This window comes from Protopterus annectens, chromosome 17.part0 (genome assembly GCF_019279795.1).
Source record: "Protopterus annectens isolate FY-2018-M chromosome 17.part0, PAN1.0, whole genome shotgun sequence".
NCBI lineage: Eukaryota > Metazoa > Chordata > Ceratodontiformes > Protopteridae > Protopterus > Protopterus annectens.
In genome coordinates, this window is record NC_056751.1 from 619991646 (window position 1) to 620018179 (window position 26534).

At 37.6% G+C, this 26534-nt stretch overlaps 1 protein-coding gene across 1 annotated transcript in view; it reads left to right on the plus strand.

The window, feature by feature from the left end:
• Positions 1–26534, plus strand: part of LOC122791334 (intelectin-1-like) — a 349205-nt gene that overhangs the window by 160133 nt on the left and 162538 nt on the right. The window contains exon 5 of the mRNA XM_044059049.1: positions 20083–20203. Coding sequence (XP_043914984.1) covers positions 20083–20203 — 121 coding nt within the window. The remainder of the gene's footprint in view (positions 1–20082; positions 20204–26534) is intronic.

Consider the following 26534-nt stretch of genomic DNA (forward strand, 5'->3'; position numbering starts at 1 on the left):
CAAGCTGGGGATCAACCCTTACATCAGTTGATGGGTAATCAAATGGCTCACTGAAAGAATGCATCATGTGAAAGTTGGTGAATCATCCTGTCACAGTAAACCTGTCACCACTGGCAAACCCCAGGGATCTGTGTTTGTTCCTTCACTGCTTGAACTGTATTTCTGGAAGTTCAGGCTAAGGTATGTGGCCCTTGGCTTGCCAAGTTTGATGATTCTTGTATATTGTGTGCAATCATTAAGTCCACCGATGGTGATAACATAGTACAAGAGGACGTCTTTGACGTTTTTGGAACTGCTATTTTGGACAATAAATTTTTGTGTGGAAGTTATCCTGTGCATTTCCTTTGCACCACTGAGCTTATTTTGGATACATTTTGGTGCAATTTCCTCTATTTGGTCTGTATTTGAAGTTATTTTGGTGGATGAGAGATGGATATGCTTCCAGCACCTGAGGGCAGGGGGGGGGGCGGAGGAAACATGTCAAACTCGTAAGCTTATAGGGCAACTTACCGAATTGATTGACTTGTTGACTCCTCTCAGCCAATCCCTGCTTTTGATGTATGGTAATCTGGCTCAGCGTCACGTTCCAGGAACTGGAGGTCAAGAAAGACAGGACAAACAACCGAGGGAGCTTATAGACGTTCTACAGGACGTCGGCGATCCTAAGGAGCTGTATGGTCCTACTTTTGACCCTGCTAACACTCCTAAAGTTTTCCAGACTGGTACTAATGGAATTAATCAATCTAAAGTCACTCGCCCTGAAAAGGGGAACAAACAAATAGATGCCAGAACTAAAACTAAAGGTACAGTGTCCTCTAATATTTCTAAAGAAACGAAAGACTGGCTTCAAGCTAAATATTCTTTTAAAACAAAGACTAACTTTATTAAATATAATGGGACTGGTGTTTCCTATCGTTCTAAATTGGACAATTTGCACAAAAAGATGTTTAAATATAGAACACTTGCCATAGAGAATGAATATCTTAATGAATGTATTTTAAGGGAAATTGTACCCAAAGGTCTTAGAATATATAAAATGCCTAACAATGTACAATGTGATTCTGAATTTTATTTTGAGCTTATTGAATTGTTTAATAAATGTGGTTTGGACATGCTGAAACTAATGATTAGAGAAAATGTAAGATGTCAGGAATTATTGCAGAAGGAAATAGAGGAAATTGATCAGCAAATTAAGTCTGACCTAATATTTAATATTGAAGAAGAAAAAGCTAAATATTATGACTTAAGAAAAGAAATTGATAAGAAATGTGGTGAACTGGATAACAGGAAAATGAATAAGCTAGAAAGGGACATAACAGATTACAATAATAAAACAAGTTATCCTAAACCTAGGTACATTTACAACATGTCAAATAGATATAACAATGTAACATTCCCGGAGGAAAATGAAGGGAATGGTAGTATGTGTTTTGATGATGGTCAGGAATATGACAGAGATTATCCCCCTTTGCGTAGATCACAGAGATTGAACAATAAAAAGGGTCAACAGGATGCAAATTTTCAAATGGGGGAGGGGGAGGGGGAAGTACTAAGGTACCAACACCCAGCCCACCCCTCCATTAACACAAATGAAATCTTGGTTGAAGGTAACAAATGTACTTATAATAATTTTGCAATATACCATTTTAGCAACATATTAGTGAGGAAAGAGCATTTTTTATTATTTTCAAAAGGGTTTAAATTCATCCCTTATAAGAAAGGTGATATAGCTAAGAGTCTATTAGACATCAAAATGTTTTTTAGGAAGGTAAATTTAAACATAATGTTACCAAAGAAACAGGAATTTGGGACAGGGGTTTTAAGACGGAAGAGTACTTTTAATCCCCCCCCCCCTGCACTCTCAACTGAAAAACTTGGAAAGGGTTTTGGAATTAGAAATAAGGAAATAGCAGAATAACATTTGTTTCAGGGGGAATTTGACAAAAGTAGAAAAGGAATTATTGTATGAACTAAAAGGAGATAGAAATCTCAGGGTTATGAAACCAGATAAAGGGGGTGGTGTAGTATTTATGGAAAATATATTATATGAAAGTAAAATGCATAGTATACTATGGGATGACACAAGATATACTAATGTCTCATTAAATGAGATTAACATTGCATATAATAATATAGACCTTAATTTAAATGAAATACTACATGAGGGACTGATCGATTATAACACCTTCATGTTTTTGAAGGTAGACAAACCCAAAATACCCACAATTTTTGGTATACCCAAGACACATAAATCGAAACAAGATCCACCATTCAGACCAATTGTATCGGCAGAAGGTTCTAAAACTTATGCATTGGCTAAATATGTTGATTCCAAATTAAAGGGCCTTTGGCTTAACAAAAACACGGTATTAAGAGATTCTTGGGATTTACTTACGGAAATCTCTGATGGATTGTATCATAACAATCTTTTATTCGTGACCATTGACATAATTGACCTTTTTTCTTCCATCCCCTACAAGGAAGGGACAGAGGTGTTAGAAGAGATTGCATATGAAGACAAAACTTTAACACAAAATGAAAAACTAGTTTGTACATGGTTAATGGATTTAATTTTAAAAAATAATTTTATATATTTTAACGGTGAATTTTATAAACAAATTCAGGGGGTAGCTATGGGAGCAGCCTGCGCGCCCACCTACGCCAATTTAATTCTCATTAAATGGGAGGAGAAATTTATATTTAATACAGAATTTAAGGACTGTTGGTGTTTATACTGCAGGTTTCTTGATGACATAGTAATTTTTTGCACTGCAGGAAAAGATAAATTGAATGAATGTATGACTTATATTAACAACACAACTGGATTTTTAAGGTTTACACATATCTCTGAAAATAATTTACTTTATTTGGATATTGAAATATATAAAACAGGCACGCATTTTGAAAGCAGAATTTATAGAAAACCAACTTTTTGTAACTCCTTCCTGCATTATGAGAGTGCACAACCTATACACTGCAAGAAAAATATTGTCAAAGGACAATTTGTGAGGGGTAGTAGAATGACCAGTGCAGATGATGATTTTTTTAATGAATGTGAGTTACTTCAAAATATGTTTTTGGAGAGGGGGTACCCATTGAATTTTGTAACCCAAATAAGGGAAGAAGTAGTAAAGGGAAGGTTGAGTAAGTTTAAACCTATAAAAAATAGCAGGGACAACTTTAATAAAGTCAGTAATGAAGACCAGAGGGAAAAATTTGAACAGGCCTTAATACTGGAATATAATGGGGGTGAATAGTTGTGTCAAAAATATATTTTTGAAAGATTGGCAAACATTTGTTTCCATTTCTGATCTAGAGAACCTTGCTGACATTTCACAGAAAATAATCTACAAAAATTCTAATAGTATTAAAGCTATTTTGGAAAATAAGATGGGGGTTACAATTAACAAGGGTAGGATAGGTACCTTCAAATGTGGCCAATGTAGTCAATGTACATGTATTCTTAATATAGAAAGATATTTTTTGGTGAGTAGGAACAGGTGGATCTGTAATACAGAACATTATAACTGCAAAACCAAAGGGATAGTTTATTTGGCCAGCTGTAAAACCTGTGGGTCATTTTATGTGGGCAAGTCTGAGAGAATGCTCAAAAGAAGAATATACAAACTTAACTATGATATTTCAGTAGGGAAAGAAACAAATGCATTCTTTAAACACAGTAAAGAATGAAAGAGAGGTTCTTTTGGATTTTTGGTTTTAGAACAAATTAAGTCTAATATCAGGGGTCTTTGGGAGGATCTGATTGAGTATAAGGAACTATGGTGGCAGATAACTCTTCAAGCGGATCACCCCCCCTGGTTTGAATGATTTTATTTCCATTAAACCATTACTAAAGTTAAGGTCAGCTAAACTTTAAAGGCTGAAAAATATTAACAATAACAATAAATAGAAATGGCCAGCAGATGGCACCAGTTTATAAATATTAAGGAGAAATCTGTTTGTTTTTATCTAAACCACAAATTAAATTTTTAACGTAAGAAAATCAAAGTTGTAAATCCATAAGTTCATATACAGACACAACAACGTTTCTCACTCTGTTTTTATACTTTTTTAAGAAGAAAGATTTTTTTATACAATGTTTATACAATAATTTATATTTTTTGGAATTGTTCCTTTCCGTTTTTTTCAAGTTTGTGGCTCTTTAAGATATTACATCACTGATTTTATTTCATTATTCAATTACTCAACTGATTGCTTTGGGTATATAAATACCTGTTTTTTTTTAAGGTTAGGCATCTGACAAAGTCTATGTTATATGATGAAAATGCTGTGCTATTTATTTAATGCATTTATGGTTTTATCTTTGACGTTTTTGGAACTGCTATTTTGGACAATAAATTTTTGTGTGGAAGTTATCCTGTGCATTTCCTTTGCACCATTGAGTTTATTATAGTACAAGATGACCTAAGACACAGAACTGAATAGTGACAAAGGCTCACTATCTACAAATACATGCAGAAATGTGTGTTTGTAATGTTGTTTGCTGGAAAAGTGGAATTCCATGTTAATCACAACACTGACAACAGTCCTGCTATGTCAAAACTCAGTGATGCAAGCACTGGAGAACACATGTAAGTAGTAATCTGAATGTAGACCACCAAGTGTCCACACCAGCATTGAAAGCCTATGTTGTGCACATCATAAGTAATGCCATCATATTGAGATCATAAGATTGCATGACAGTACTGTAGTCAAACATCTTCACAACTCTAATAGAGTATAATGCTCTCTTTTTCATGTAGCTCACCAGACACATGTAGCAGCTACAGAGACCATGTGGCTGTCTCAGCAAGAGAACACAGGGCCTAAAAAACATTTAATGATGTATGTGGATAGATTACAAACTATGTCACTGTAATCTTTATTGTATAGGATGGCATGACTTCTGCCTGGCCTCCAGACCAATCTCTTACCCTGTCCTGGTGGGAATACTGCATATCCAAAAATCTGATGTAGCTGATTACATCAGCAGTGTCTGTTGGTAATATAACAGTGTCTAACATGCTGGTGTAAAATGCTTACTGTAATGTCAAACAACAGCTCACACACACACACACACACACACACACACACACACACACACACACACACACACACACACACACACACACAAATTTAACTGCAGTGAGAATAGAACATCTGCCCATCTAATTACCCAGCCTGCAGAACCCAGTACTTTACATAAGCACCACAGATCAAGTCCGACTTGAAGTGTCTCAGACAACACTTTATAGCTGATGACATCAGCAGTGTCTTTTGAGAAGAACCTAACAGTATCCCACATGCAGGTTTAAATTGCACCTTGTAATGTCAAGTAACAGATCACACGCATACACCCAGTTGACTGCAGTGAGATTAGAACCCCTATCTATCTAATTTTACAGACTACAGAGCACAGTACCATTATGTAAATGCCACAGCACAAATCTGACTTTTACAAGACTACAGGTGAACTTACAGTAGATGACATCAGCAGGCCATGCGGGAGCCAATATGTTGGGTGGGCTGCATGAAATGGATGTGTAGGCATCTGCACGTATCAAGATACTTTCAAACTATGTCATTGGAGCAATAACTGTGGGATACACATTTCTGCTCTTCTGTGTAGACACACACACACACACACACACACACACACACACACACACACACACACACACAGTTGAAAGCAGTGAGAACAGAACTCCTACTTATCTAATTACAGAGACTACAGAGGACAGTACTTTATACAAGCATCATGGTATAAATCTGACTATTACATGACTGCAGGTGAACTTAATAGTAGGTAACATCAGCAGACCATACTGGAGACAAGATGTTGGGTGGTGTGCATAAAATGGATATGTAGGCATCTGCAAGTATCAACATTCTGTCAATCCATGATATTGGAGCAGTAACTGTGGGACACACTTCTGGTCTTCTGTCTACAGAGACACATGCATACACACTTGCCCAGTGCACTGCAATGAGAAATGAATCCCTACCTATCCAACTGCACAGAATACAAAACACAGTACATTATGCAAGTACCATGAAACAAGTCTGACTTTTACAAGACTGCAGGTGAACTTATAGTAGATGACATCTGCAAGCCATGTGGGAGACAAAATGTTGAGATACCTGTATAGTCTCATAGCTTCATATGTTCATAGGAGGCTACGAGACTAATAGATATACAGTGTTTAGGAACCTAGTTGTGTAAAAACACAAGTAGTCTTATTGAGCAGAGTTGGATGACTTTTTGTTAGCAGAGCAACTTTGTGAGCAGTACTAACTGGTCCTATCCCTGAGGGAAATAGGTGCCACCCCAAAGGTGACTTTACAATCACCTAACCAGTAGTCAAGGTTGGGCTTGATCAGGATCATTGAGGAGCACTGATTCACATGCAGTGGAGCCTATTACAGAGGAGTGTGAATTGTTATGGGGTATGTCTATCTCCTCAACATGTTCTATTTATGTCACAGGCTAGGTTGAGAACCTTGGGCTACATTATTCTTGTTCCATTTGATTTGCTGATTTCCAGCATTTTCAGTAGAGCAGGGTCTGAGACTGCTCTGTAGGGCAGACATAGGTCACATCACAGCAGCCTGCATGATACCGAGAACACTGACAGGTTTTCAGTCTTTCCATGTATGTCATGTTTGGAGGCCCAGTCTTTTCTCCAGTTGTTGCTGGTGTCTGGTGAGGTACAGACAGAAGACAACATTGTACTCATTTAGTGGTCTGATAAGGGTAGCGTACAACAAAAGTATGATCACCCTGGTCTTGGATGTGACGTCCATATGTATGATGTGCACAATGCAGAATGTGTGTGATGAAAGTGTAGATTGCTATTAACATGTGTTCCCAAGTCTCACAGCACTGTGTTTGAGGTTAGAGTGGTGCTATGCATATCATAATTAGCAGGGGACAATGATCCATTGTATTGTTTAAGGTTCAGTCTGTAAGGCACCAATCAGTTGTGTGTGGCAGCCCCTTCTGTAATATGTTGCCATCATTGGGGGACTCTATATTAATGTGTCCAGTTACCAGTTATCTGCAAACATGGTAAACCACAAGCTATCTACCATTGCCTGCACTTTACGGAAGTAGTTTGCAAGGAGTTGAGGGCCGAGTACAGATCCTTGTGGTATTCTAATGGCAACTGGCTACTAGTGGAGATGCAGTCCCCAACTTCGAGAGTATGTGTTGTCAGTGAGCCAGTTACTCATTCCTATAGGTTAATTCCCACATGGAAGATCTTCACTATGACACATGAATGGGGATAGTATCAAAGATTTTGGATAAGTCATCATAGGTGGCATATCCTATTATCCCTCACCCAGGCCTGTGGAGTCAGTATCCAAGAAGTCCACAAGGTTCAAAAAGCGTGATTTACCTTTGACAAAAAAACAAAATGGTAGTGTCAAGTGTGTTGAAGGTCATCTATGTCCCTGTAGATATGGTCCATGCTGATTCCTTCCCTAGCCTTGCAGATAAGTCTTTTTAGGCATATGGGTCAATAGTTGTAATTCTGCATGTTACCAGATAGATGTGCACTGCAAAGCACACATTTGATATTACATTTTGTTCTGTGGTTGATATATGTGTGGAAAGGGTACTGAGACACCAGGGTGCAGTGTTTGGGGGGGGGTGGCAATAGATGGCTGTATTGTAAATATGTGACATATTGTTAGATAGGGCTCTCAGTTTGTAATGTTTATATGTGTAATTTAATGCCATACAAAGGGAATGGACCGTAAACAGCAGTAATGCAGCATAGTATATACCTTTCCATAGAACTGCAAGCAGCGGGTTTGCGCAGTGGTTAGCAAAGTGCATACGCATGTGAGAAACACATGTTTGCACATAGCTAACTTGTGGTAGCATGTGTCAATGCATTGATACATTCCTTGTTAGGGCCAGACGGTACTGGGTTTGAATACAGGTGTTTCTAATACTTTTAAATATATTTACACTGTATCTAATACTTTTAAATAGATGTAAATATATTGCTACCATTCCCTTTTGCTGTACATTGGTGCCCAATGTGCACCTTTATGCAAACATGGCTTAAAAATGTGAAATAGGTAGATAGGACAGTGGTGAAATGGGGAGCAATCAGGGGGAAGAACAAAGAGAAACCATGGCAGGAATGTGCAGAAGGGAGATAGCAAAAAACATAGCTATCCATTTCTTTAACAGTGTAAAGTAAACATATGTGGAAAATATTAACTGAATTTGGGCTGTCACCTCCAGAGAGAGGTTGGTGATGGGCACAAAAGGTTGGGGACCATGACTGGGGTGAGGGTGGGGACATTCTGAACCCATGGTCATCAAGCTGGGTGACAGTGAGAATCGAGTCCTCACCCTCTGGACAGTCATCACTGCCACCTTACTCCGCCATTGGCTAGAGTGTTTGATGTATCCTACTCCTAATCCTGGTACTAAGTCAAATGAAGGAGAGGAGCCTGTCCAGTTGGCATAGGTGTGCACCAACAGTGCAGCACACAACCCTATGCACAATCTCTGGCAACTCGGTGCAGTGATAAAATCACCATGTCTGCCACTGCTCCCAGAGGGAAACACTGGACCAGCCTCTGGGGCAGGACTACATGAGAGGGCAAGTAGTGTAAGGGCAGCAGAGACAGTGCTGCCAGGTTGACTTACAAATGTGCTGGGCAACAGTGCTGGAGCTGGTGGAGGGGGTCACAGGTGGATCCTGTGGGGCAGACCTACCTTGCTGTCCTGTGGAGCATTTAGCAATGTGGTACAAATGGATGAGATGGACACATTTTGATGACACATTTTGATAACACATAATAAAATTATTAAAAAAAATTAAAATAAAATAAAATAAATCATGATAAGGGTTTGGGGTGAGGGAAAAAAAAAAGAGATAAGATTAGTACTTTCATATGTGACATGCAATGCATTAACAGAATTGTTTGGCTCTATTATCTTAATTTTTACTTTTAAGACTACTACCTCCTAACAGATATACAGTATATTACAGATTGTAGCAAGTAATCCTTGACATGTGCATATATTGCATATATGCATGTTCCATTATACAGATTACAGTTTACAGCAGGGCATTTGTGCCACTGGTATAGAGGTTTAAATTTCATTTAAATACAGTTGAAAAATTAACAGTATTATATAGGAGGGAAGTGTGGTATTTGAACCCACAGCCTCTGACTAAAGTGTAATATTGTACTCCTGGTTTGTGCTACAGACTAATGCATGCATACTTACTTTTATAATTGAGATATACATGCTCAGTTTAATACAACTCTACAAAATACCCAAAAAAGCTATCTTTAAGTTTTAATGCGACAAGAACACTACTCTTCTGCTGCATACATACCACATTCCTCCCTCATCCTTGCCAATCTAGCCCCATGGGTTTGTACATTAACCTCTCAGTACTTGGCAGCTGTGGAAAAAACAGAACAGGACAGAATACTTTTATGAATACCAATATTGAGCTTTTTAATTCTTACGAGTACTCTCTGTAGTTTATACTTGCATCGGTGCTGGATGTCCCCAGTCCTAAATTCCTCATTCTAAGCATTGAGGGTATCCCTCTTCCTCAGCCATATGTCATTGAAATGATGCCTACACTGTTCACCAGTGAACAGGATACCAGTAGCAGTGGATGCAGCCCAGGCTAAACTATCCCATGTTTCTGACTTATACTGGTAACCAGAATAGTTCCTGTGCAGACGCATGGTACTGTCGTTCTTAACTAGGAGTCCAGTATTGGACTCTGAACACCCCATCACTGTGCCCTAAACCTGACACCTTCTTCACAAACACCTGCCATGTCTAAGAGCAATGGGGAATGATGGTTTTCCACCAGTTACAATTATCACATTTACTGGGAGTGTGCACACTGTTTGAAACTATCGAGCTTCACTTACTATTACACAAACACAGTGTTAGGCAGTTAGCACCTCCGAGCACTGTGTTTGTGTGACTATAAGCGGAGCACACCCATGCCAAACAGTGAGACATTACATATTTGCAGTTGTAATTTCAAGATTATTGGATGTACAGGCAGTTGTGCATGTGTGTTAGGCAAAAGTGAAGGCCATGCCAGTCCAGAGAGCAGAAATATACTTACAAATATAGCACAGAGTATAACCACAGTCAAACATCTGATAATAAATACAATAATATATATATATATATATCTATATATATATATATATATCTATATATATATATATATCATATATATATATATATAACTGGCACACTGCTAGTGTCTCAGCCCTCATACATATCAGCTCCATTATCTCAAGTGTTATAAGTGAGAGTGACTATAATGGGAAGTGGAACAACAGTACAAGTGTATGGAATATGCAGCATTCGAACCCAGGACCATGTGTATGGCAGTCCTATACTTACACATGTTGCCACAAGACTAGTTTAATGACATTTCCTATTGTGCTAATCATTCCTAAGGTCTCACTTTTAACTGCAGCATAACGTTGATTTGTGGGTTTGCACAATACCCAATAGTATTAATTGAATGCATCAAGTTTCTATTTTTGGCTGTCTATGTCCTGTCTGCTTCTTGGCTGGGCCAGTTGATCATTTTTGCACTGACCCACGTCAAGCAAACCAGAATAAGCATAGTCAAACCTGACATTCATTTTTTTCTCCTTTTTCAGTGTTTGTGCTAAGTGGCACATCACACAAACACTGGCCAATAAATAAAACATCAAATGTAAACAAACTCAAAGCACACAGGAACTGAAAGGGCTGAGAAGCATAGCTCTGCTTGGCAGAATGAATGTTTAATTGATTAGCACTTTCATTTCTTTGAGCAGAAACTTCTTCAAATAAAAAACACACATCAAATATATTAATGTATAAGCTCAGGTAATCTAAAAATAGGTTATATGACCCCCGAGCCCTCAAACAGAATGAGCTGCCTTTTTTAAAGCAAAAGTAGCAAATATATAAAGAATGTATAAAATGCAAACAACATAACAATTTTAAAAGGTATGCACATCTTGCAGGTGCAAATTTAAATGTATGGGTAAAAATAAACCTTATCTCTCCAATGCTTTCAACTTTAAAATATATGCCAGTGATATCTGGTAATTCAAACCTGGCTAATTTTTAGCATTTAAATGCAATTGTTAGTACAGTTCACACCTCTCTCTATTTAGAGACCATGTACCACCCCTCACATTAGGCATAACATTTTACAGAATAATAAATTTAAAGTCTTGTCCAGGGTTCTCTTCCACATGTTTTGATTGGGCATTTGTTTCCTTTTTCCTGTTAAGTTCATAGTTGTGCTTGTAGAATTGGTCTCTTAATCTACAGTCAGTTTTCCTACATAAAATGCATGGCATAATCTGCAAAGTGCACAATAAACTATTCCCTTTGTTTTACAGTTAAACTAACCAAGTATTTTTATTTTAAAACCATTCACCTTAATATTGTCACCTACAAAAACAGACTTGCAATAACCACAGTGACTGCATTTTTTCATACCGTAATTTTCTTTTCTGGGAACTTTTAAGGTTTCAAAGGGAGAGGTTGTTGAAATAAGGAAAAGCAATCTATGACATACATACTAGTAAATGTTAGTACACATTGGATATTTCTACATAGGTCTGGATTTGAACTCTCACGCCAATGTACCATCAGAACACAGGATGGGTGCCATATCCCTCTTTGCAATACAAACAGCTTTGCAGCAAAGTACTGAGCTTAATCTGCACAAAACCAACTGCAACAGCATCTACAGTGATATCAAACCATACAAGTGTTATTTGTACATGTATTAGTTTTGGATGTGGTGCACCTAGTAATCACACAACCTATCATGATTATTGCTTGCAAATATAAAGCTTTGTCTTTCATATCTGTGTTTATTTGCCATTCTTCATTTATCTGAGCAGTAATCTGAGACATGCAGTGTGTAAGCCATTATATATAATTGGTCTTAAAATGTGTGAGGATATTAAGTGGAAATAATATCATATGCAGTTGTCAACAAATGAAAGGCAGGTTGGATGTTAAGGACGACAACCTGTGACTTGTGCTCTGCTCACTTACATTTCCAGTTTCCATCTATTTATTTATTATTTATTATTTATTTTACATTTGTTTACTGGCATAGTCCGACTATGTCATGTCTATTTTCAGCGGAGGCCCAGGGAGAAAAGCTCCACATAGACAAACTTACATAGAGTACACAGAAGTTAGCAAACAATTATAAAAACAAAGTGATTATATACAATGGGTTAGTAGAGTTCTCTAGTAGGGACTCACAATTCTCATGGACAGACAATTAAAAGTAAGAGACATCAGATTGGAAGCAGAGCTTGGTGATGTAGTTACAAGTTATGATAATTGCAGAATATGCTTTTAGTTTATAACTTAATCAGGGTTGGTACATGGGCATAGCCAATTCACTTTTAGATACTGTTTGAAGTTTTTTTTGAAGAATCGTTTGGAGGATTGTTGGGTTATATAGTTTGGCAACGAATTCTAGGTTTTCCCAATGAAGTTGGCAAACAGGGATTCACCAGCAGAGTTATTAGCTTTGTGGGTTTGGACCAGCAGTTTATCAGATGACCGTAGGGATCTTAGGTTGCTATATGGCTTAATAATATTTTTAAATGAGGGGGTATCCTTAGGGTGGTACAAAATTTTGTGCACTATTAAGAGTTGATTGAATTGAATTAAGCTGGACAGTTCTAGCCACTCTAGTTGTTTAAGGTTCTGGCAATGATGGGTTCTATAGGTGGAGCCAATGGTGAATCTGGCAATATGATTGTAGTTATGGGACAGCTTATCTAGTTTGGATTTGTTGAGGTTTGAGAGTACAGGTGAGGCATATAAAAGAGTAGAGAGTAGGTGTGATGGGGCAATTGCAGTCCTAGCCAGTAGGGTTAAAAATGTCTTGTTTCAATACAGTGATCCAAGCTTCTTATTGATGGTCTGTATGGTTTTGTTGACCTGTAGGTGAAATTTGAGATTATTGTCTATGATAACCCCTAGCAGTTTGGTGTGATTATCTGGGGAAATAGTGGTACCATTGTTAGATGTGACCGAGAATGAAAGTGTGATAGATCTACTAGTGGGAGAGAAGAGTAGAAATTTAGTTTTATTGGCATTCAGAAGTAGGCGTTGGTTGGCGAGCCAGTTCTCAATAGTGTTAAATGTATTTTGGGTTAAGATGTGCAAAATCTAACACTTTGTAGATCTAACCTGACACAACTAGTGGAAGTAAGGCAGCCTGTAATGCTGTTATGTTTTACTTCCCCAAACCACTAATTATTCACAGCTGCAATCCATTAAAAACAAACACTGTGGGAGTGCCTGCACTATGTTTACATATCCTACATGGATCCGATTGTTTGGGATTCAGCAATTCTAATGAGTTCACACCTTATTTGCATCTTCACCATGCTAACAGACCTGAATATACACCATATAAAAAAGGCAACCATGTAGCTAGGCAAACAGATGGTGAAGAGAATTGTTCATGTTGGAAAGGCTGCACATAATGCTATTTCTTCAGGATATATCCCTACAGAGCAATATTGAACTTCAGAATGTATGTTTACATTTATTCAGCTACATACTGCATATTTAAGAAAAATATTAAGCAAAGGCTTATGCACTTTTATCTGTATGCAATAGTTAGAAGTGTATTGATGGCATAAGCATGTTTGCCAAACCATTTCAGAGGTATAAGTGATTGCCAATACATGCAAATAAAATGTTGTGTGATAAATATGTACATATGTTTCAGGGACAGTTTCTTTGATAGCACTTTTAGCATTTCAAAGATGGTTTGTTAGCAAAATGTGCCATTTTCCTGTTCTTTTTGGGGGGAGCAAAGGTGAGTTACTGTTTTGGCACAAACAAGGATATGTTGCTCTTGTTGGTCTCCTTGTTTTGCATCCTGCCTGTTGTTCATATTTCACATTTGAAGACTGTTGTATGTTTCTACAAGGGTTAATAATGAGTAGCTACCTTATTTGTTTTATCTGGAATTAGTCATTCAGTACTTATGTGATGCTTATGTCTATTATCCTTCTGTTATCTTTTAGGACACCTAGATGCATGCCACCTAGGCGTGTCAATACTTGAAGACCCCCCTTCACTGATGCTGAGAAACAGGTCATAGTGGAAGCCTTTAGACAACATGGTGCTTTTTTGCTGGAAAGGGGACGGAGAAATATGGCATTTAGGATGCAGATTTGCCAAAAGATAGCTGTGAATCTGTATGCTGTTTGTGGCCATGGCAGAACATATGAGCAGGTGCACCACAGGACCACTGACAAGATCACATCTGCATGGAGCAAAACAGCTGCAGTAGGCCATGACCAGATGGGTACCATGGCAGAACCTTCTAGGGAACACCACTAGCACTCATTGAAGAGTTCCTGGTCAATATCAGGAATGTAGACAGCTCACAGGAAAGTGGAGTACAGCATGTCCTGGATGTGGGAGCAACAATGTCAGAGACAGCAAGCATGACCCAGCAATAGCTTCCTTGTAGGCTTTGGTATCTCAACAGTTGAATACTGATGTAATAGTAAAACAGTTGAAATCAATGCGTTACTTCTGTGTCACGTAGTTTTTGGGGGGAGGGATTAAATATTGCTACAGTTATTATCTTAGGTTTGTGTTGACAGCCATGTTCTTCTTGAAAGTATACTTAATGGACATATAAAGGGGTAAAAGTATTATATTCTGTGTTACTTTTAATTGTGATGATGTGCCCTTACATCTTGCTTAACTTTTTACAGGTCCATAAGGATTGCAGAAGAAATTCTCATCTGCTTATGTTAGTACTGCTGAACAATTTAAAGAAATATTTTAGTGTGGGCTGCTGTTGTCAGGCCTGCTGTGTGTATTGCTTTACTGTCCATAATAGTAGCACCACTGTTAGTTTGTTAGCATATATTGGACTACAGTTGTGTAGGTATTAATTTTTGTCCTGTGTTTCTTGCTTTTTATCACAAGTAATCATGACAGTGAAAGTGTGGGCCCTCTGCCACCTGATGTCAGTGTATCAGCAGACTCTGATGATGATGGTGTCCATATTATGGTGCAGTTGGTGGATGCAGAGGTTAAATCTGACACTGAGGTTGACGTCTGGCCATCCCCTGCAATTCCTTCAGACACAGCTTGTAGGCTAATGTCTACCCATTCCAGTGAGCCATCAGATATTGAACAGTTGGATGGTGAGGCCACTGATCAGGGAAGTATGGCTAGTACGGCTTCAGTGCCTGCTGACTCTGGTCATAGCCAAAGTGTAGACAGGGTACTATACAGGAGGGCTGATAGGGTTGCTTGGAGGGAACCTGTTGTTCCTCCTCTACCTAGTATAGGTGTCTCTTTCTGTGCCACTCAACATATGTTTAGGGCCATTATGGAGGCACAGGCACATTTCCATAGGTGCTTTCGACAAATTTTCAGTGTTGTAAAGGTGGCACAGGCTGACATGCATGATTGCCTCCACCATATTGATGATTCAATGGACTGGATGAATGCCACTTTGGAATAGGAAGTGTTTGTGGTGAAACATCTTCTGGGAGAGGAACAGCATCCTCATGGGCATAGGTCAGCCACATCATCTGCTGTCAGCCAATGTGGCCATGCTTGTTCATGCTCACATAGTGGCAGTACTTCCACTGCTCCATCAGTGAGTTTGCTGTCCAAAACCAGATGTGGCAGGGCATGGACTCATGGTCCTGGGTGGACCTATGAAGGGAGTTCATCCAGCAGACATCAGTCATGTTCAGGTAGCAGCAGTTCACCTGACTGTGGGAGTGGATATGCTAGTGAAATTCCTGGCAGAGAGAGTTCTCATGGTCAGTTATGACAGCTATGAACTGCCAACTCTACCATGCATGGCTTATACCTGTCCGACATATCAAGGCACAGAGACAGCACAGAGCTTGGCTGTGTTCATTCAGATACTCACACACCAATTTCACCTATAGGACTCGTACAGACACATTCACAACAGTTACTCATTTTGTGTCACTGGTTATTTGTTGGTTTATCCAAATGTTTGTCTGCTTTTCTTATTCACACACACTCACCAACCTTTTATGTCAGCATAGGCTTCCTGGCCTCCCACACAACATCCTGTGCAAGTGATGATAACTGTGCCATATCCCTGTTTCCTATCTTTTGGATTAGGGGATACATAAGCTTTGTGTCTGATGTTCAGGGTTCATAGCTAACTTAGTGCTTAGTATATCTGTATTTGTGGTGTTAACTGGTAATTGTACCTTGGACTTATATTGGCCTTGGAAAATTAGTTGAAAGCATCAAAATTTCCCAACTTTATAGTGAATGATCTTGTGAAGGTTGTGAAGTCAGAAACTGCAATGTGTATCATTACTTTCTAACTTCTGTCTTTAATGATTTTCTAGAACAAAAGTATGGTGGTAACCTGAGGCCGTGCAGTGATCATCAGTACTTTTTAGAGGTATAACTGTGTGAATCTTTGATACCTGAGGCCTACACATGTAAGTCAAATGAGTCTCTGCTGTCACATGCTGTGATCATCACTACTTTTGAGAGGTATGACTATGAATCTTTGTTGCCTGAGGACTAATACCTAGTAATGGACACGTATAAGTCAAATGAGTCTCTGCTGTCATGTGCTAAGGCCATTTCTGTACAAATCTCTCACCTTTTACTTGCTTACTGTATCAACTAATGAAATACAAGAATATGCCACACATTCATATTATTAAATAATACAGTCCAGGTTGAGGACTTACCTTGTAAATGCAGCAGTTGCCACAGTTTTATTTCAGGACTCTGTCTGATGCAATCAGTGCACAGCCAATAAATGAGCAGGCAATGGTTGTGTGAATTGCCTGGCATCAATGTTACTATATGTATGTGAGTAGGAGTAAGGTTTTAGGCTCCTAGGTGGTGAGTGAGTGTGCTATGCGTTGTCTCTTAGCCAGTGCAAGGGCATATTCAGCACACCTATGCTTGTCTATACCCACAGCAGCTAGTTGTTCCCCCTATGACTTCTCATCTGCCTGTGGCTATGGTGACCTTGGCCTTAGTGTTGGGATGTGTGCCCCTTCCCCTTGCTGATCTTGTTGAAGCTGTTTCATCAGGATTATGTTGTGTAACATGGCACATACTGTGACTATTTCTATACATGTCTGTGAATTGTACTGCATTTTGGTCTGAGCATGTGCCTCATTATGGCATTCTTCCAAGGGTGTGTGTGCATTTCTGATGGGTGTCATCAGCCATGATTCCAGTGCATAGACTGCATCCCAATGTAGATGACCCTGTGGGATATTCCCCGTAGCACATATCTGATACAGTTGGGAGGTGTGCCAGATATGTGAGTTGTGCTGACTGCTAGGGTTGCCAGCACATATGTTCAAGATGATTCCTTTGGCATGACACATGACTTGGCAGTTGATAGAGCGGTAGCCCTTTCTGTTTATGTAGAGCCTACCCTGTTCCCCAGGTGGTGCCTTCATTTCTATATTTGTGCATTCTATGGCACCCGATACTTCAGGATAGTGTGCTATACAGTAGAATTCTTGCATATTTCTGGTCCTTTCCTCAGAACTACAGGGAAAATATATGTGGTCACTGGGATGTTGGAGCACAGCATTCAGGAACTGGTGTAGGAACCTGAATGCTGATTCCTGTGACACTCCCAGCATGTCCTCTGTTGGTCTTAGTTAAAATTCTTAGGGCTACCCATACCTTTGTCTCCAGTGGGATGGGTTCTTTTTCTGAGTTGAGGATGGCAGAGGTTGCAGATTTCCTGTAGTGTGTCCCTATCCACCCTGTAGTGCTCTACAATTTCCACATCATATACATTGTGAAAAGTTAAATGAGGCCTGAAAACTCTCCTCCTCCTTCTCAGCCTAGGCCTATTAGCAGCACCATCGGTTTCAGCCTGTAGCACATACAAATGTATTAAAGCAACAGCACCTGCTAATATTCTGTCTGTGTAGACTCCTTTCTGTGCATGTATTCCAAAAGTTTTGGAATTTGCAGGTAAAACCAGCACAGAGTCTACATGGATACTTTATAAATTGTTGAATAGCTCCACTGTGTTAGATTGGTTGATTACCATGCAATTCAGCTGTTTATGCTGTAATAAGCATGCCATGGTGCTTAGCGTGTTTGCATGGGGGTGCGCCCCTATATACAGTGCTTACCGACTCTAAAATTCTCTGTGGCTATTTGCTCATCACGACACAACACACACAGTGAAAAATGATCATGTAGGCTTTATTGTATCCCCCTAAGTCTTCTAGTTTTTGACAAACTATTAAAATCACACCTTGCAGAAAGATAAAAGTGCAGCTGTCTTAGCGATCCCAGTTAAGTGACATGTGCAAATGCTCCACTGTATATAATATACCATTAGAGGATCAGTAGTGACTTTGTGCTATTTGTTTGCATATTGATACCTTGTTCCAAGGCAGATTATATCATATGGAAAATCTATAAATGTTTGTTTTATTACAGAAAATATTTGAGGATAAGTGTCATCATCATCACTTTCTTCATCATCATCGTCACAGCATAATATTGATTGATTGCTTTTTTTTGCTTTATTAGTTAATGTATTTTTTATTGCTCAAATATATGAGGCATTTTATATTTGTTTGCAGTAAATGAGATGCTTAATTTACCACTGTGTATTTGTATAATTTGTTCATGTTCATGTACATAGTACTGTATGCTTTTTTGTTGCCAATTTTCCTGGATCATGACTGAAAAACGTCTGTGATTAAGACCAGTTACAGTTAACAAAATAAATACAATAAAATAAAAAAAAATAAATAAAATATACCTGGAAAGAATATTTCATTGGAGCGAAGATAATTTTGATTATAAATGTCATTGCTTTTCTGATATCATTTTACTTAATTCATTTGATGAATCTCAGCAATATTTTCCACCGCTAACAGGTAATAACACAAGTAAATATTATTATTATGAAGGGGTGCACTGCTTTTAGTAAATTACAGAATGATGCATTGAGAATGAGTTCTCATAATTCACCAAATAAAAATAATATTATAAGATTTTAGTAGAGTTTGCATCACATCTTTCTGTTTCTGACATATTTTGTGCTATATTTATTGTTATTATTATTATTATTATTATTATTATTATTATTATTATTATTATTATTATTATCATTATTATTTTTTATCTATTTTTTAACCAAGTAAGCCCACTGAACTCAGTTCACCCTTTTCAGGGATGATCCAGGAGCAATGTCTGGTTAACTGACTTGCTCAGAGAGATATAGTAGGCAAATGGAGGTGGAAGTAGACAGACCCTATACCCATGACTTACAAGGAAACATCTCATTATCAGATCACAGTCTAGATCCTCTGTGTTAAGTTACGTGCAAGCACTATGGCATAGAAGGATAAAGTCCTGACTTGGGCCTGAGTAAGCCTGGTTCAATTAAGGCCTGGGCATCTGAAGTATTGGCAGGGGAGGATTGGCTTGGCCATCCTGCTGGATAAGGGAGAAGTGCATTATTAGGGTACACAATTGTGGTTGATTTCCCCAATGTAGGCTAGAAAAAAAAAAAAAAAACAAGACGTGTTACCTGAGGGTGAGCATCCTATTGACATCACTTCCTTGTGGAAGTGAGGGACAATGCAGCATCAGTGTTCTTTGCACATTCATTCCTCAGGGCATTATGGTCCATGCACATGTGGTGGGAACTATAAAAAAATAATGCCCTAGAAGCAGTCTGATGGTGCCCCAAGGCCCCATGGCCTAGATTTCCTTACTGGTCCTTAACATGGGTTGAATTTACCCTGGTGGAGGCTAAGGAGGATAGTAGATAAGGAAACTAACTGGGGACAGCTGATGATCGGCTTTGTGGAGCTAAAAATAACATAAAAAGTAGTATATCCTTATTTGTAAATACATACTGCAAAACATATAACGGTCACATATGCATTATACAGCTTAAATTAAGTTGATGAAATACAATTCTGAACTGAAATTAATGTCAGTAGCTACCTGTCATAATTATATAATGTAAATATTCTTCCTTACAGAGATTTCCAGTCAAATTTCATAGTGGGAGATGTTTGACTGATAATGGACCATTTGCACCTATTGTGTATGACTATGGAAATAACGACACAGTTAACAACCTTTACTCTATCCTTGGGAAATGTAAGTAACCTTTGGGTTAACTTAGCACATATAATTCAATATGGCTTAAAATATTCTATGTACATTGGCAGATAAATGATGCAGAGAAAATATAATTAATTCAGCAGCAGACATGCATGTTACTCTTCTGTTAATACCTTTACATCTGTAGTTATAAAATGAAAGACAATTGGGAAGCTACCTGATTAGGATGAGATGTTTTAGACTATGACACAGGCCTTAATGAACAGGTAAAATAAATATTTCACTTTTCATTGCACTTACCAAAACAATACTAAACTTACAAACACTACTCAGAACATACTGTTCTGTTTTTAAACCATGCAAAATACAGGCTTTTCTCCTTTTATTCCAATCCTAAAAAGGTCTGATCACAGTAGGCCTAATCTGGCTACCAAAACATTATTATTAATAATTGAATAAATGAATATACATTTGCCTTATCTTCCAATTACAGCTTCACTTTGCTTTTGCTTTTCTGCTTTCTTTTAACATCTACAGAAATCAACTCTTCCACATATCTGTGCTATTTTGTTTGCACCTTAATCTATTAACAACATTGCATTGCCAACCTTAACTGTCAGTTTCAAAATAAATTGCTTACTGTTACATCTGGCTTAGTATGCTCTATACTTTTTTATTGATATAAATGCTGTATTTGTATTATTGGCACTTTTGGTACAATGTAATATGCAACTTTCTCTGGGCCTCCTGCAAAAGTAGGAAATGTCCATTAGGGTAAAAATATGCACCTAACTAACTAACTAACTAACTAACTAACTAACTAACTAACTAACTAAACTGTTCCTCTCTGTGCATGCTACAAACACTGTATCACAGATTATTACATTCTAACAGTATTCATTTTGCATTATAACACTACATGAACTACTGTAAACAATATATTAACTACTGTGTATGCATAAACTGAGGCATTAATGATGAACTACCAAGTCACAGCAGCTGCTTAGCTTATATCTCAGTAACTATAGAGACTAGAACCACACCATCACTACACTTTAGCCTTGAACAGAAACAAGTTCCTCTCCATGACAGTCAATAATGCACAGCATATACACTTTTAAAAAGTATTGTGGTATGCACAATTAATCTTTGAAACCATGGCTTTAGTACGAACCTCAGACTTATTTTCTATATAAATGTCAAAAAACACTTTTTTAAAACTTACATTTCAATTTACATTTACCTTCAGTTTAGTACTAGCTTGAGAATAATATCAGATTTTTTCCTTCTATTAGAATTACAAAATCATTTTGCACCTAGACTTCTTGCTTTTGTGAAGGCAGTTTTGATTTGTTACATATTCTCCTACCCCCATCCCTTTAGTTTTTTTTTCCCTGAGGCATGGCATCTGTTTCAATGCAGTGCTTCTAAAATCCAGAATCTTCAGTCCTTGTTTGTCCAAATTTATGTTTAAACTGATGGTAAATAATGCTGTGTAGTGAATTGTTATTCTCAGGTTGTCGTCCACATAGAATTTTTCAATCATCTTTTTGCGCCTTAAACAGAATATATGATTGCTTTTTCCTGACTAATATCCATTAGAAGATGTCTAAGTCCCAGTACTTGTAGGGTACAAAAATGTTCCTCCTCTTTAATATGACTGAATTCATTCATTCATTCAGTTTATATGTCTTATATTAACACTCTCCATCCATGATACCATCCCTTCCCATGCTATTCAAACAATATAGTTTATGGGTAAAATATTAAAGGTCATTTGCCTTAAGATTATATGCCATTTTTAAATCTTTTTCAGATTTATTAATGACAGCAAACGTTTTGAGGGTATGCAGAATAATCTTCTGATTCTCCTAAAAACAGTAAACTTCATTTATTTACATCATGTTTACTAGACTCACACTGAGCAAAACTGAAACAGGATACAGGATAACTCATTTGCAAACGTGTTGATATTTGGTTGGAAATTCTGTGTTTTTAGTTTTAAGCTCTAATATTGAGAGTATGTCTAGACTATTGTATCCTGAAAAGATCAGCCAGACTGAGTTCTACATTAAAATGTGTGACCATTTGTGTTACTGTGAGATTATGAAAAGAGCCATAGCTAACTAATCCGGTCATGCATGAACAAAGTCCAAATGTCCTAAGTTATTTAAAAGCTACATTGAGTCATTTAAACTTTAAGAGAATAGTAGCAAAACATTGCTAAATGCAGTGTAAATAGTTTAAGCCCTTTATGTCTTAACATTTCCATAGGTGTATCCTAACACTACTGTTTTGGGATATTTTTGCTGTGCATATAAAAGCTTGCATTTCCCCAATATTTTGACATTTTTTGAAGAAATTTGTGGCGCTATTATTGTCATAATTATCTATATAACACTCAGACTAGGCACCTATGTTAAAATGCAAAGGATCTGCAATGTTTTGAATTTTAATTAAAAAAAACATTTTATATAATTTTTATGCTACACCGCATAAATAGGAATTTAAAAATAATTGTTATGCATATATTCATAATATGTTTAGGCCTGAAGTCACAGTAACATTATTTGTTTAGACTTTTGTGTTTGTTATCTGGAAACAAACTAAAAACTACACATTTGCTTTCAGGTGACTGTTCTGTAAAATGTGTAGCCTTTCAAGTTAATAAGACCATTCTAGTCTGATCTGACCATAAATTGAAATGCTGCTGCAAGCGATTTTTATGAAGTTTTAGGACGCTACACTTGGATGGTAGGACTTGTATTGCTCCTTGTATTACTGAATAGTAGTTGGGGATAGCAGTCAACAACATGTCAAATATGTGCATGTCTGTCAGAGTAAATAAATATGTATGCTTTTTACAAAATTTAAAATAACACTTTTTTTCATATGAACATACAAGAAACATGATTCAAATATATAATACATTTGTCTTCCTGAAAACATTGGAAATGCTATTGATTGCAGAAAACTGAATGGTAAAAAAGTATCCGGTTGTTATACAAGATTAATAGCATTTCCTAATAATCTAGAGTCATATCTCTGAAAGTGTTTGGAATGTTTTAGCAAATATTTCAGATAACTATGTCATGACTCTCACCTACACAGCCCACTTACTTGAAGATTACAAATATACAGACGTATACATCTCTCTATTCATATAACGTACAGTTTTTGTTGCAGCTTTGTTCATGATTTGGTGCTTATCTTAGAGAAGTCCTCTTGATGAAGAAGTCCACTCATTCAACACTACCTTCCTTAACATACTTAACCCTATAGCACCCCTCATACAGTCCATATAAAATCTAATATATCCCCATGGCTAACCAAGGCTACTTGCACTCTAATGAAATCTAGAGATAGGATGTGGAAAACCTGGATAAGGACCAAGCTCCCCTCTGATTTGCAAAAATACAAGGAACTCAGAAATCTGACAAAAAGAAAACACATAACTAAAGACAAAAAAGATTTCTATTTTAACCCTTCTACAGCACTAAAATCTAATCCAAAAAATTCTGGAAATCAATTAACCAAATATTGCATCCTGGCAACCCTTCTTCCCCTGATCCCTATCCTAATAAGACACCTGAAGAAACTGGATCTGTCTTTAACACCTGTTTTATTGAATCCATATCTAAGATGATTAACACTAACCGCTCTATAAATAACATTACTAACATCTCTGACTCTTCTCCTACCATCAACCCCTCTAATACTTTTCACCTCAGACCTGTATCCACTATTTATATCAAATCTCTACTCTCCAAATTAAAACCTTGCTCTACATCAGCGGACAACATTCCTCCCTACTTCACCTAGCAAGCAGCTGACTCTCTTGCTCTCCCTGTATCCATCTTGATCAACTGTTCTATCTCTGAGTCAAACATCCCATCTATCTGGAAAGAATTTTACACTCTACCTATTCATATAGGCAGTAAATCCACAGGAATCTCTAACTTTAGATCCATTGCTAAGCTGTCACCACTCTCTAAAGTACTGCAAAAGAGCATTCACAAGCAAACCATGCAGCACCTACTTCAGGAAAATCTGCTTACTCTCACACAACATGGTTTTCGTCCTAAACACAGTACTACCACTGCCCTTATTTCCTTTACTAACACTATTTCTCTGGCCAGGGATAATAACCAATTCATCTTTTGCTTATTTCTTGATCTGTCAAAAGCCTTCAACACCATCTCTCACTCTTTACTTCTGACAGAACTAACTTATCCTTCTCCCCCACTACTGTCATCTGGTTTTCCAGCTGTCTTACTGACCGACTGCAATTAGTGAAATCTCACTCTGCACTTTCCCCTTCTCTCCCTGTTAAAATGGGCATTCCTCAAGGATCTATTCTTGGTCCATTACTATTCAATGTCTTTATTAATCTACTCCACACTTCTTGCCCTCAGTCATCCCTTTTACAATACACAGATGACTCTACAGTCATCACCATCTCTGACTCTCCCTCCAAACTCTTCTGTGCTATCAGGATTCTTTTACATCTGTTGAAGCCTGGCTTTCCAATAACCAACTAATTCTGAACCCTAAAAAAAATAAACTCTTGCTCTTTTTGCCCAAAAACTTTAACCATCTCAAATCTACCTTCTCTATACTGTCTCTCAATAACACTCCAATTGTAGTAGAATCTTACACAAAACTCTTAGGCGTCATTATAGATGATCAACTTAAATGTGATCTACACATCAACAATTGTATGAAGAAGACTCATCAGAAACTCGACCTTTTATACAGAAACAAAAAGTAACTCACTTCCAAAGCTAAAGTAACCCTCTCTCATACATACCTTCTACCCAGTCTACTATATATATATTTTTTTTTATTTTACATTTGTTTACCGGGAAAGTCCAGCTGGAACAAGGTCCATTTACAGTGGAGGCCCGGGGAGAAAAGCTCCATAACATAACAGTACAAATACAACAAATGACAAAATAATTTCTGTACAGAGGCATATATACAGTCAGAGCTCCATGTCTTTATATGACAACACGTAGTCCACAAATGACAGAAAAATTCTATACAGTGGCATATATACAATCAAGGAGATTTTTCGTACCTTAGTTTGATTTGAGCAAGCTTGGTATATACACAGCAAAACTTTGAATTCCCTATTGGTAGTGCAAAGCATAAAAATGAAGGAATGGAATCTGGAAAATAATGCTATTCGTAAAATATGTCATAGTGTGAGAAATAGTTTGTAGGATAGTAGTCCCTGATAGGGAGTATTTGAGTAGTACAGAATAGCTGAGGTAAGCAGTGAGGAGATGAGGTGTGGCAAATTAGGAGGAGAGCGAAAAGATTTTATGTGATACAGGCACAGAGACATGATTGCAAGAGGCATGACTTTAGTGATGTCTTGAAAAGTGAGATGGATGGTGCAGAGGAGATACTTTGGGGAGGTTATTCCATTCCCTAGCAATGGTGAGGGAGAACAGACTTTTCCCTGCAGTCTTATTGGCATTGATTATGTAGAGCAGGGTTTTGTTGGATGAGCATAGGGGGCAATTTGCAGAATACTGGTTTAGAAGTTGGTTTAGGACTGGGGTTTTCTGAGGGTTCCTTATTATGTTGAAGGTGAGGACTAATTGGTGCTAGCTAATTAGCTGAGGGAGTTCTAACCACTGTAGTTGCTTCAGGGCAAGACAGTGATGACTTCTAAAAGTGGAGTTGTTAGCAAATTTTGCAGTTTTATTGCAACATGACTCTAGGTTGTTTAGGTCTGTTTTTCTGATATTAATTAGGATTGGTGATGAATACATTAGGGTAGACAAGAGGTGGGTTTGGGATAAGGAGATTCTAGCTTGATCCTATAGGAACTGTTTGTGTTTGTATAGGGTTCCTAGTTTCTTATGTACCTTTGTGATGGTTTGTGAGATATGGACATTAAAGTTTAGATTGTTATCTATTTCAACCCCGAGCAGCTTAGTGTGAGGGGAGGGAGAAATTGTGGTCCCATTTTTGGAGGTGATAGTGAAGGTAGGAGGTGTGGATTTGGATTTATGGGGGGTAAAAAGGAGTAATTTGATCTTGTTGGGGTTTAGAATGAGTTGTACATCGGTAATCCCTTGTTCCACAGAGCAGAAGGATTCTTGTGTGAGCTTTTGAAGAGTGATTATGGATGGGCTGAGCAGATTAGGGTGGAGTCGTCTGCGTACTGTATAGGTGATACATGCAGGGTAGAAGTTTATTTATTTATTTATTTATTTTATTTTATATTTGTTGACCGGGCTAGTCTAGCTGGATACATATCCTTTTTCAGTAGAGGCCCGGGGAGAAAAGCTCCAATTATGATAAGATTACTACATACAATAGTTAGAATAAAAAAAACAAGCTAAAAAATACA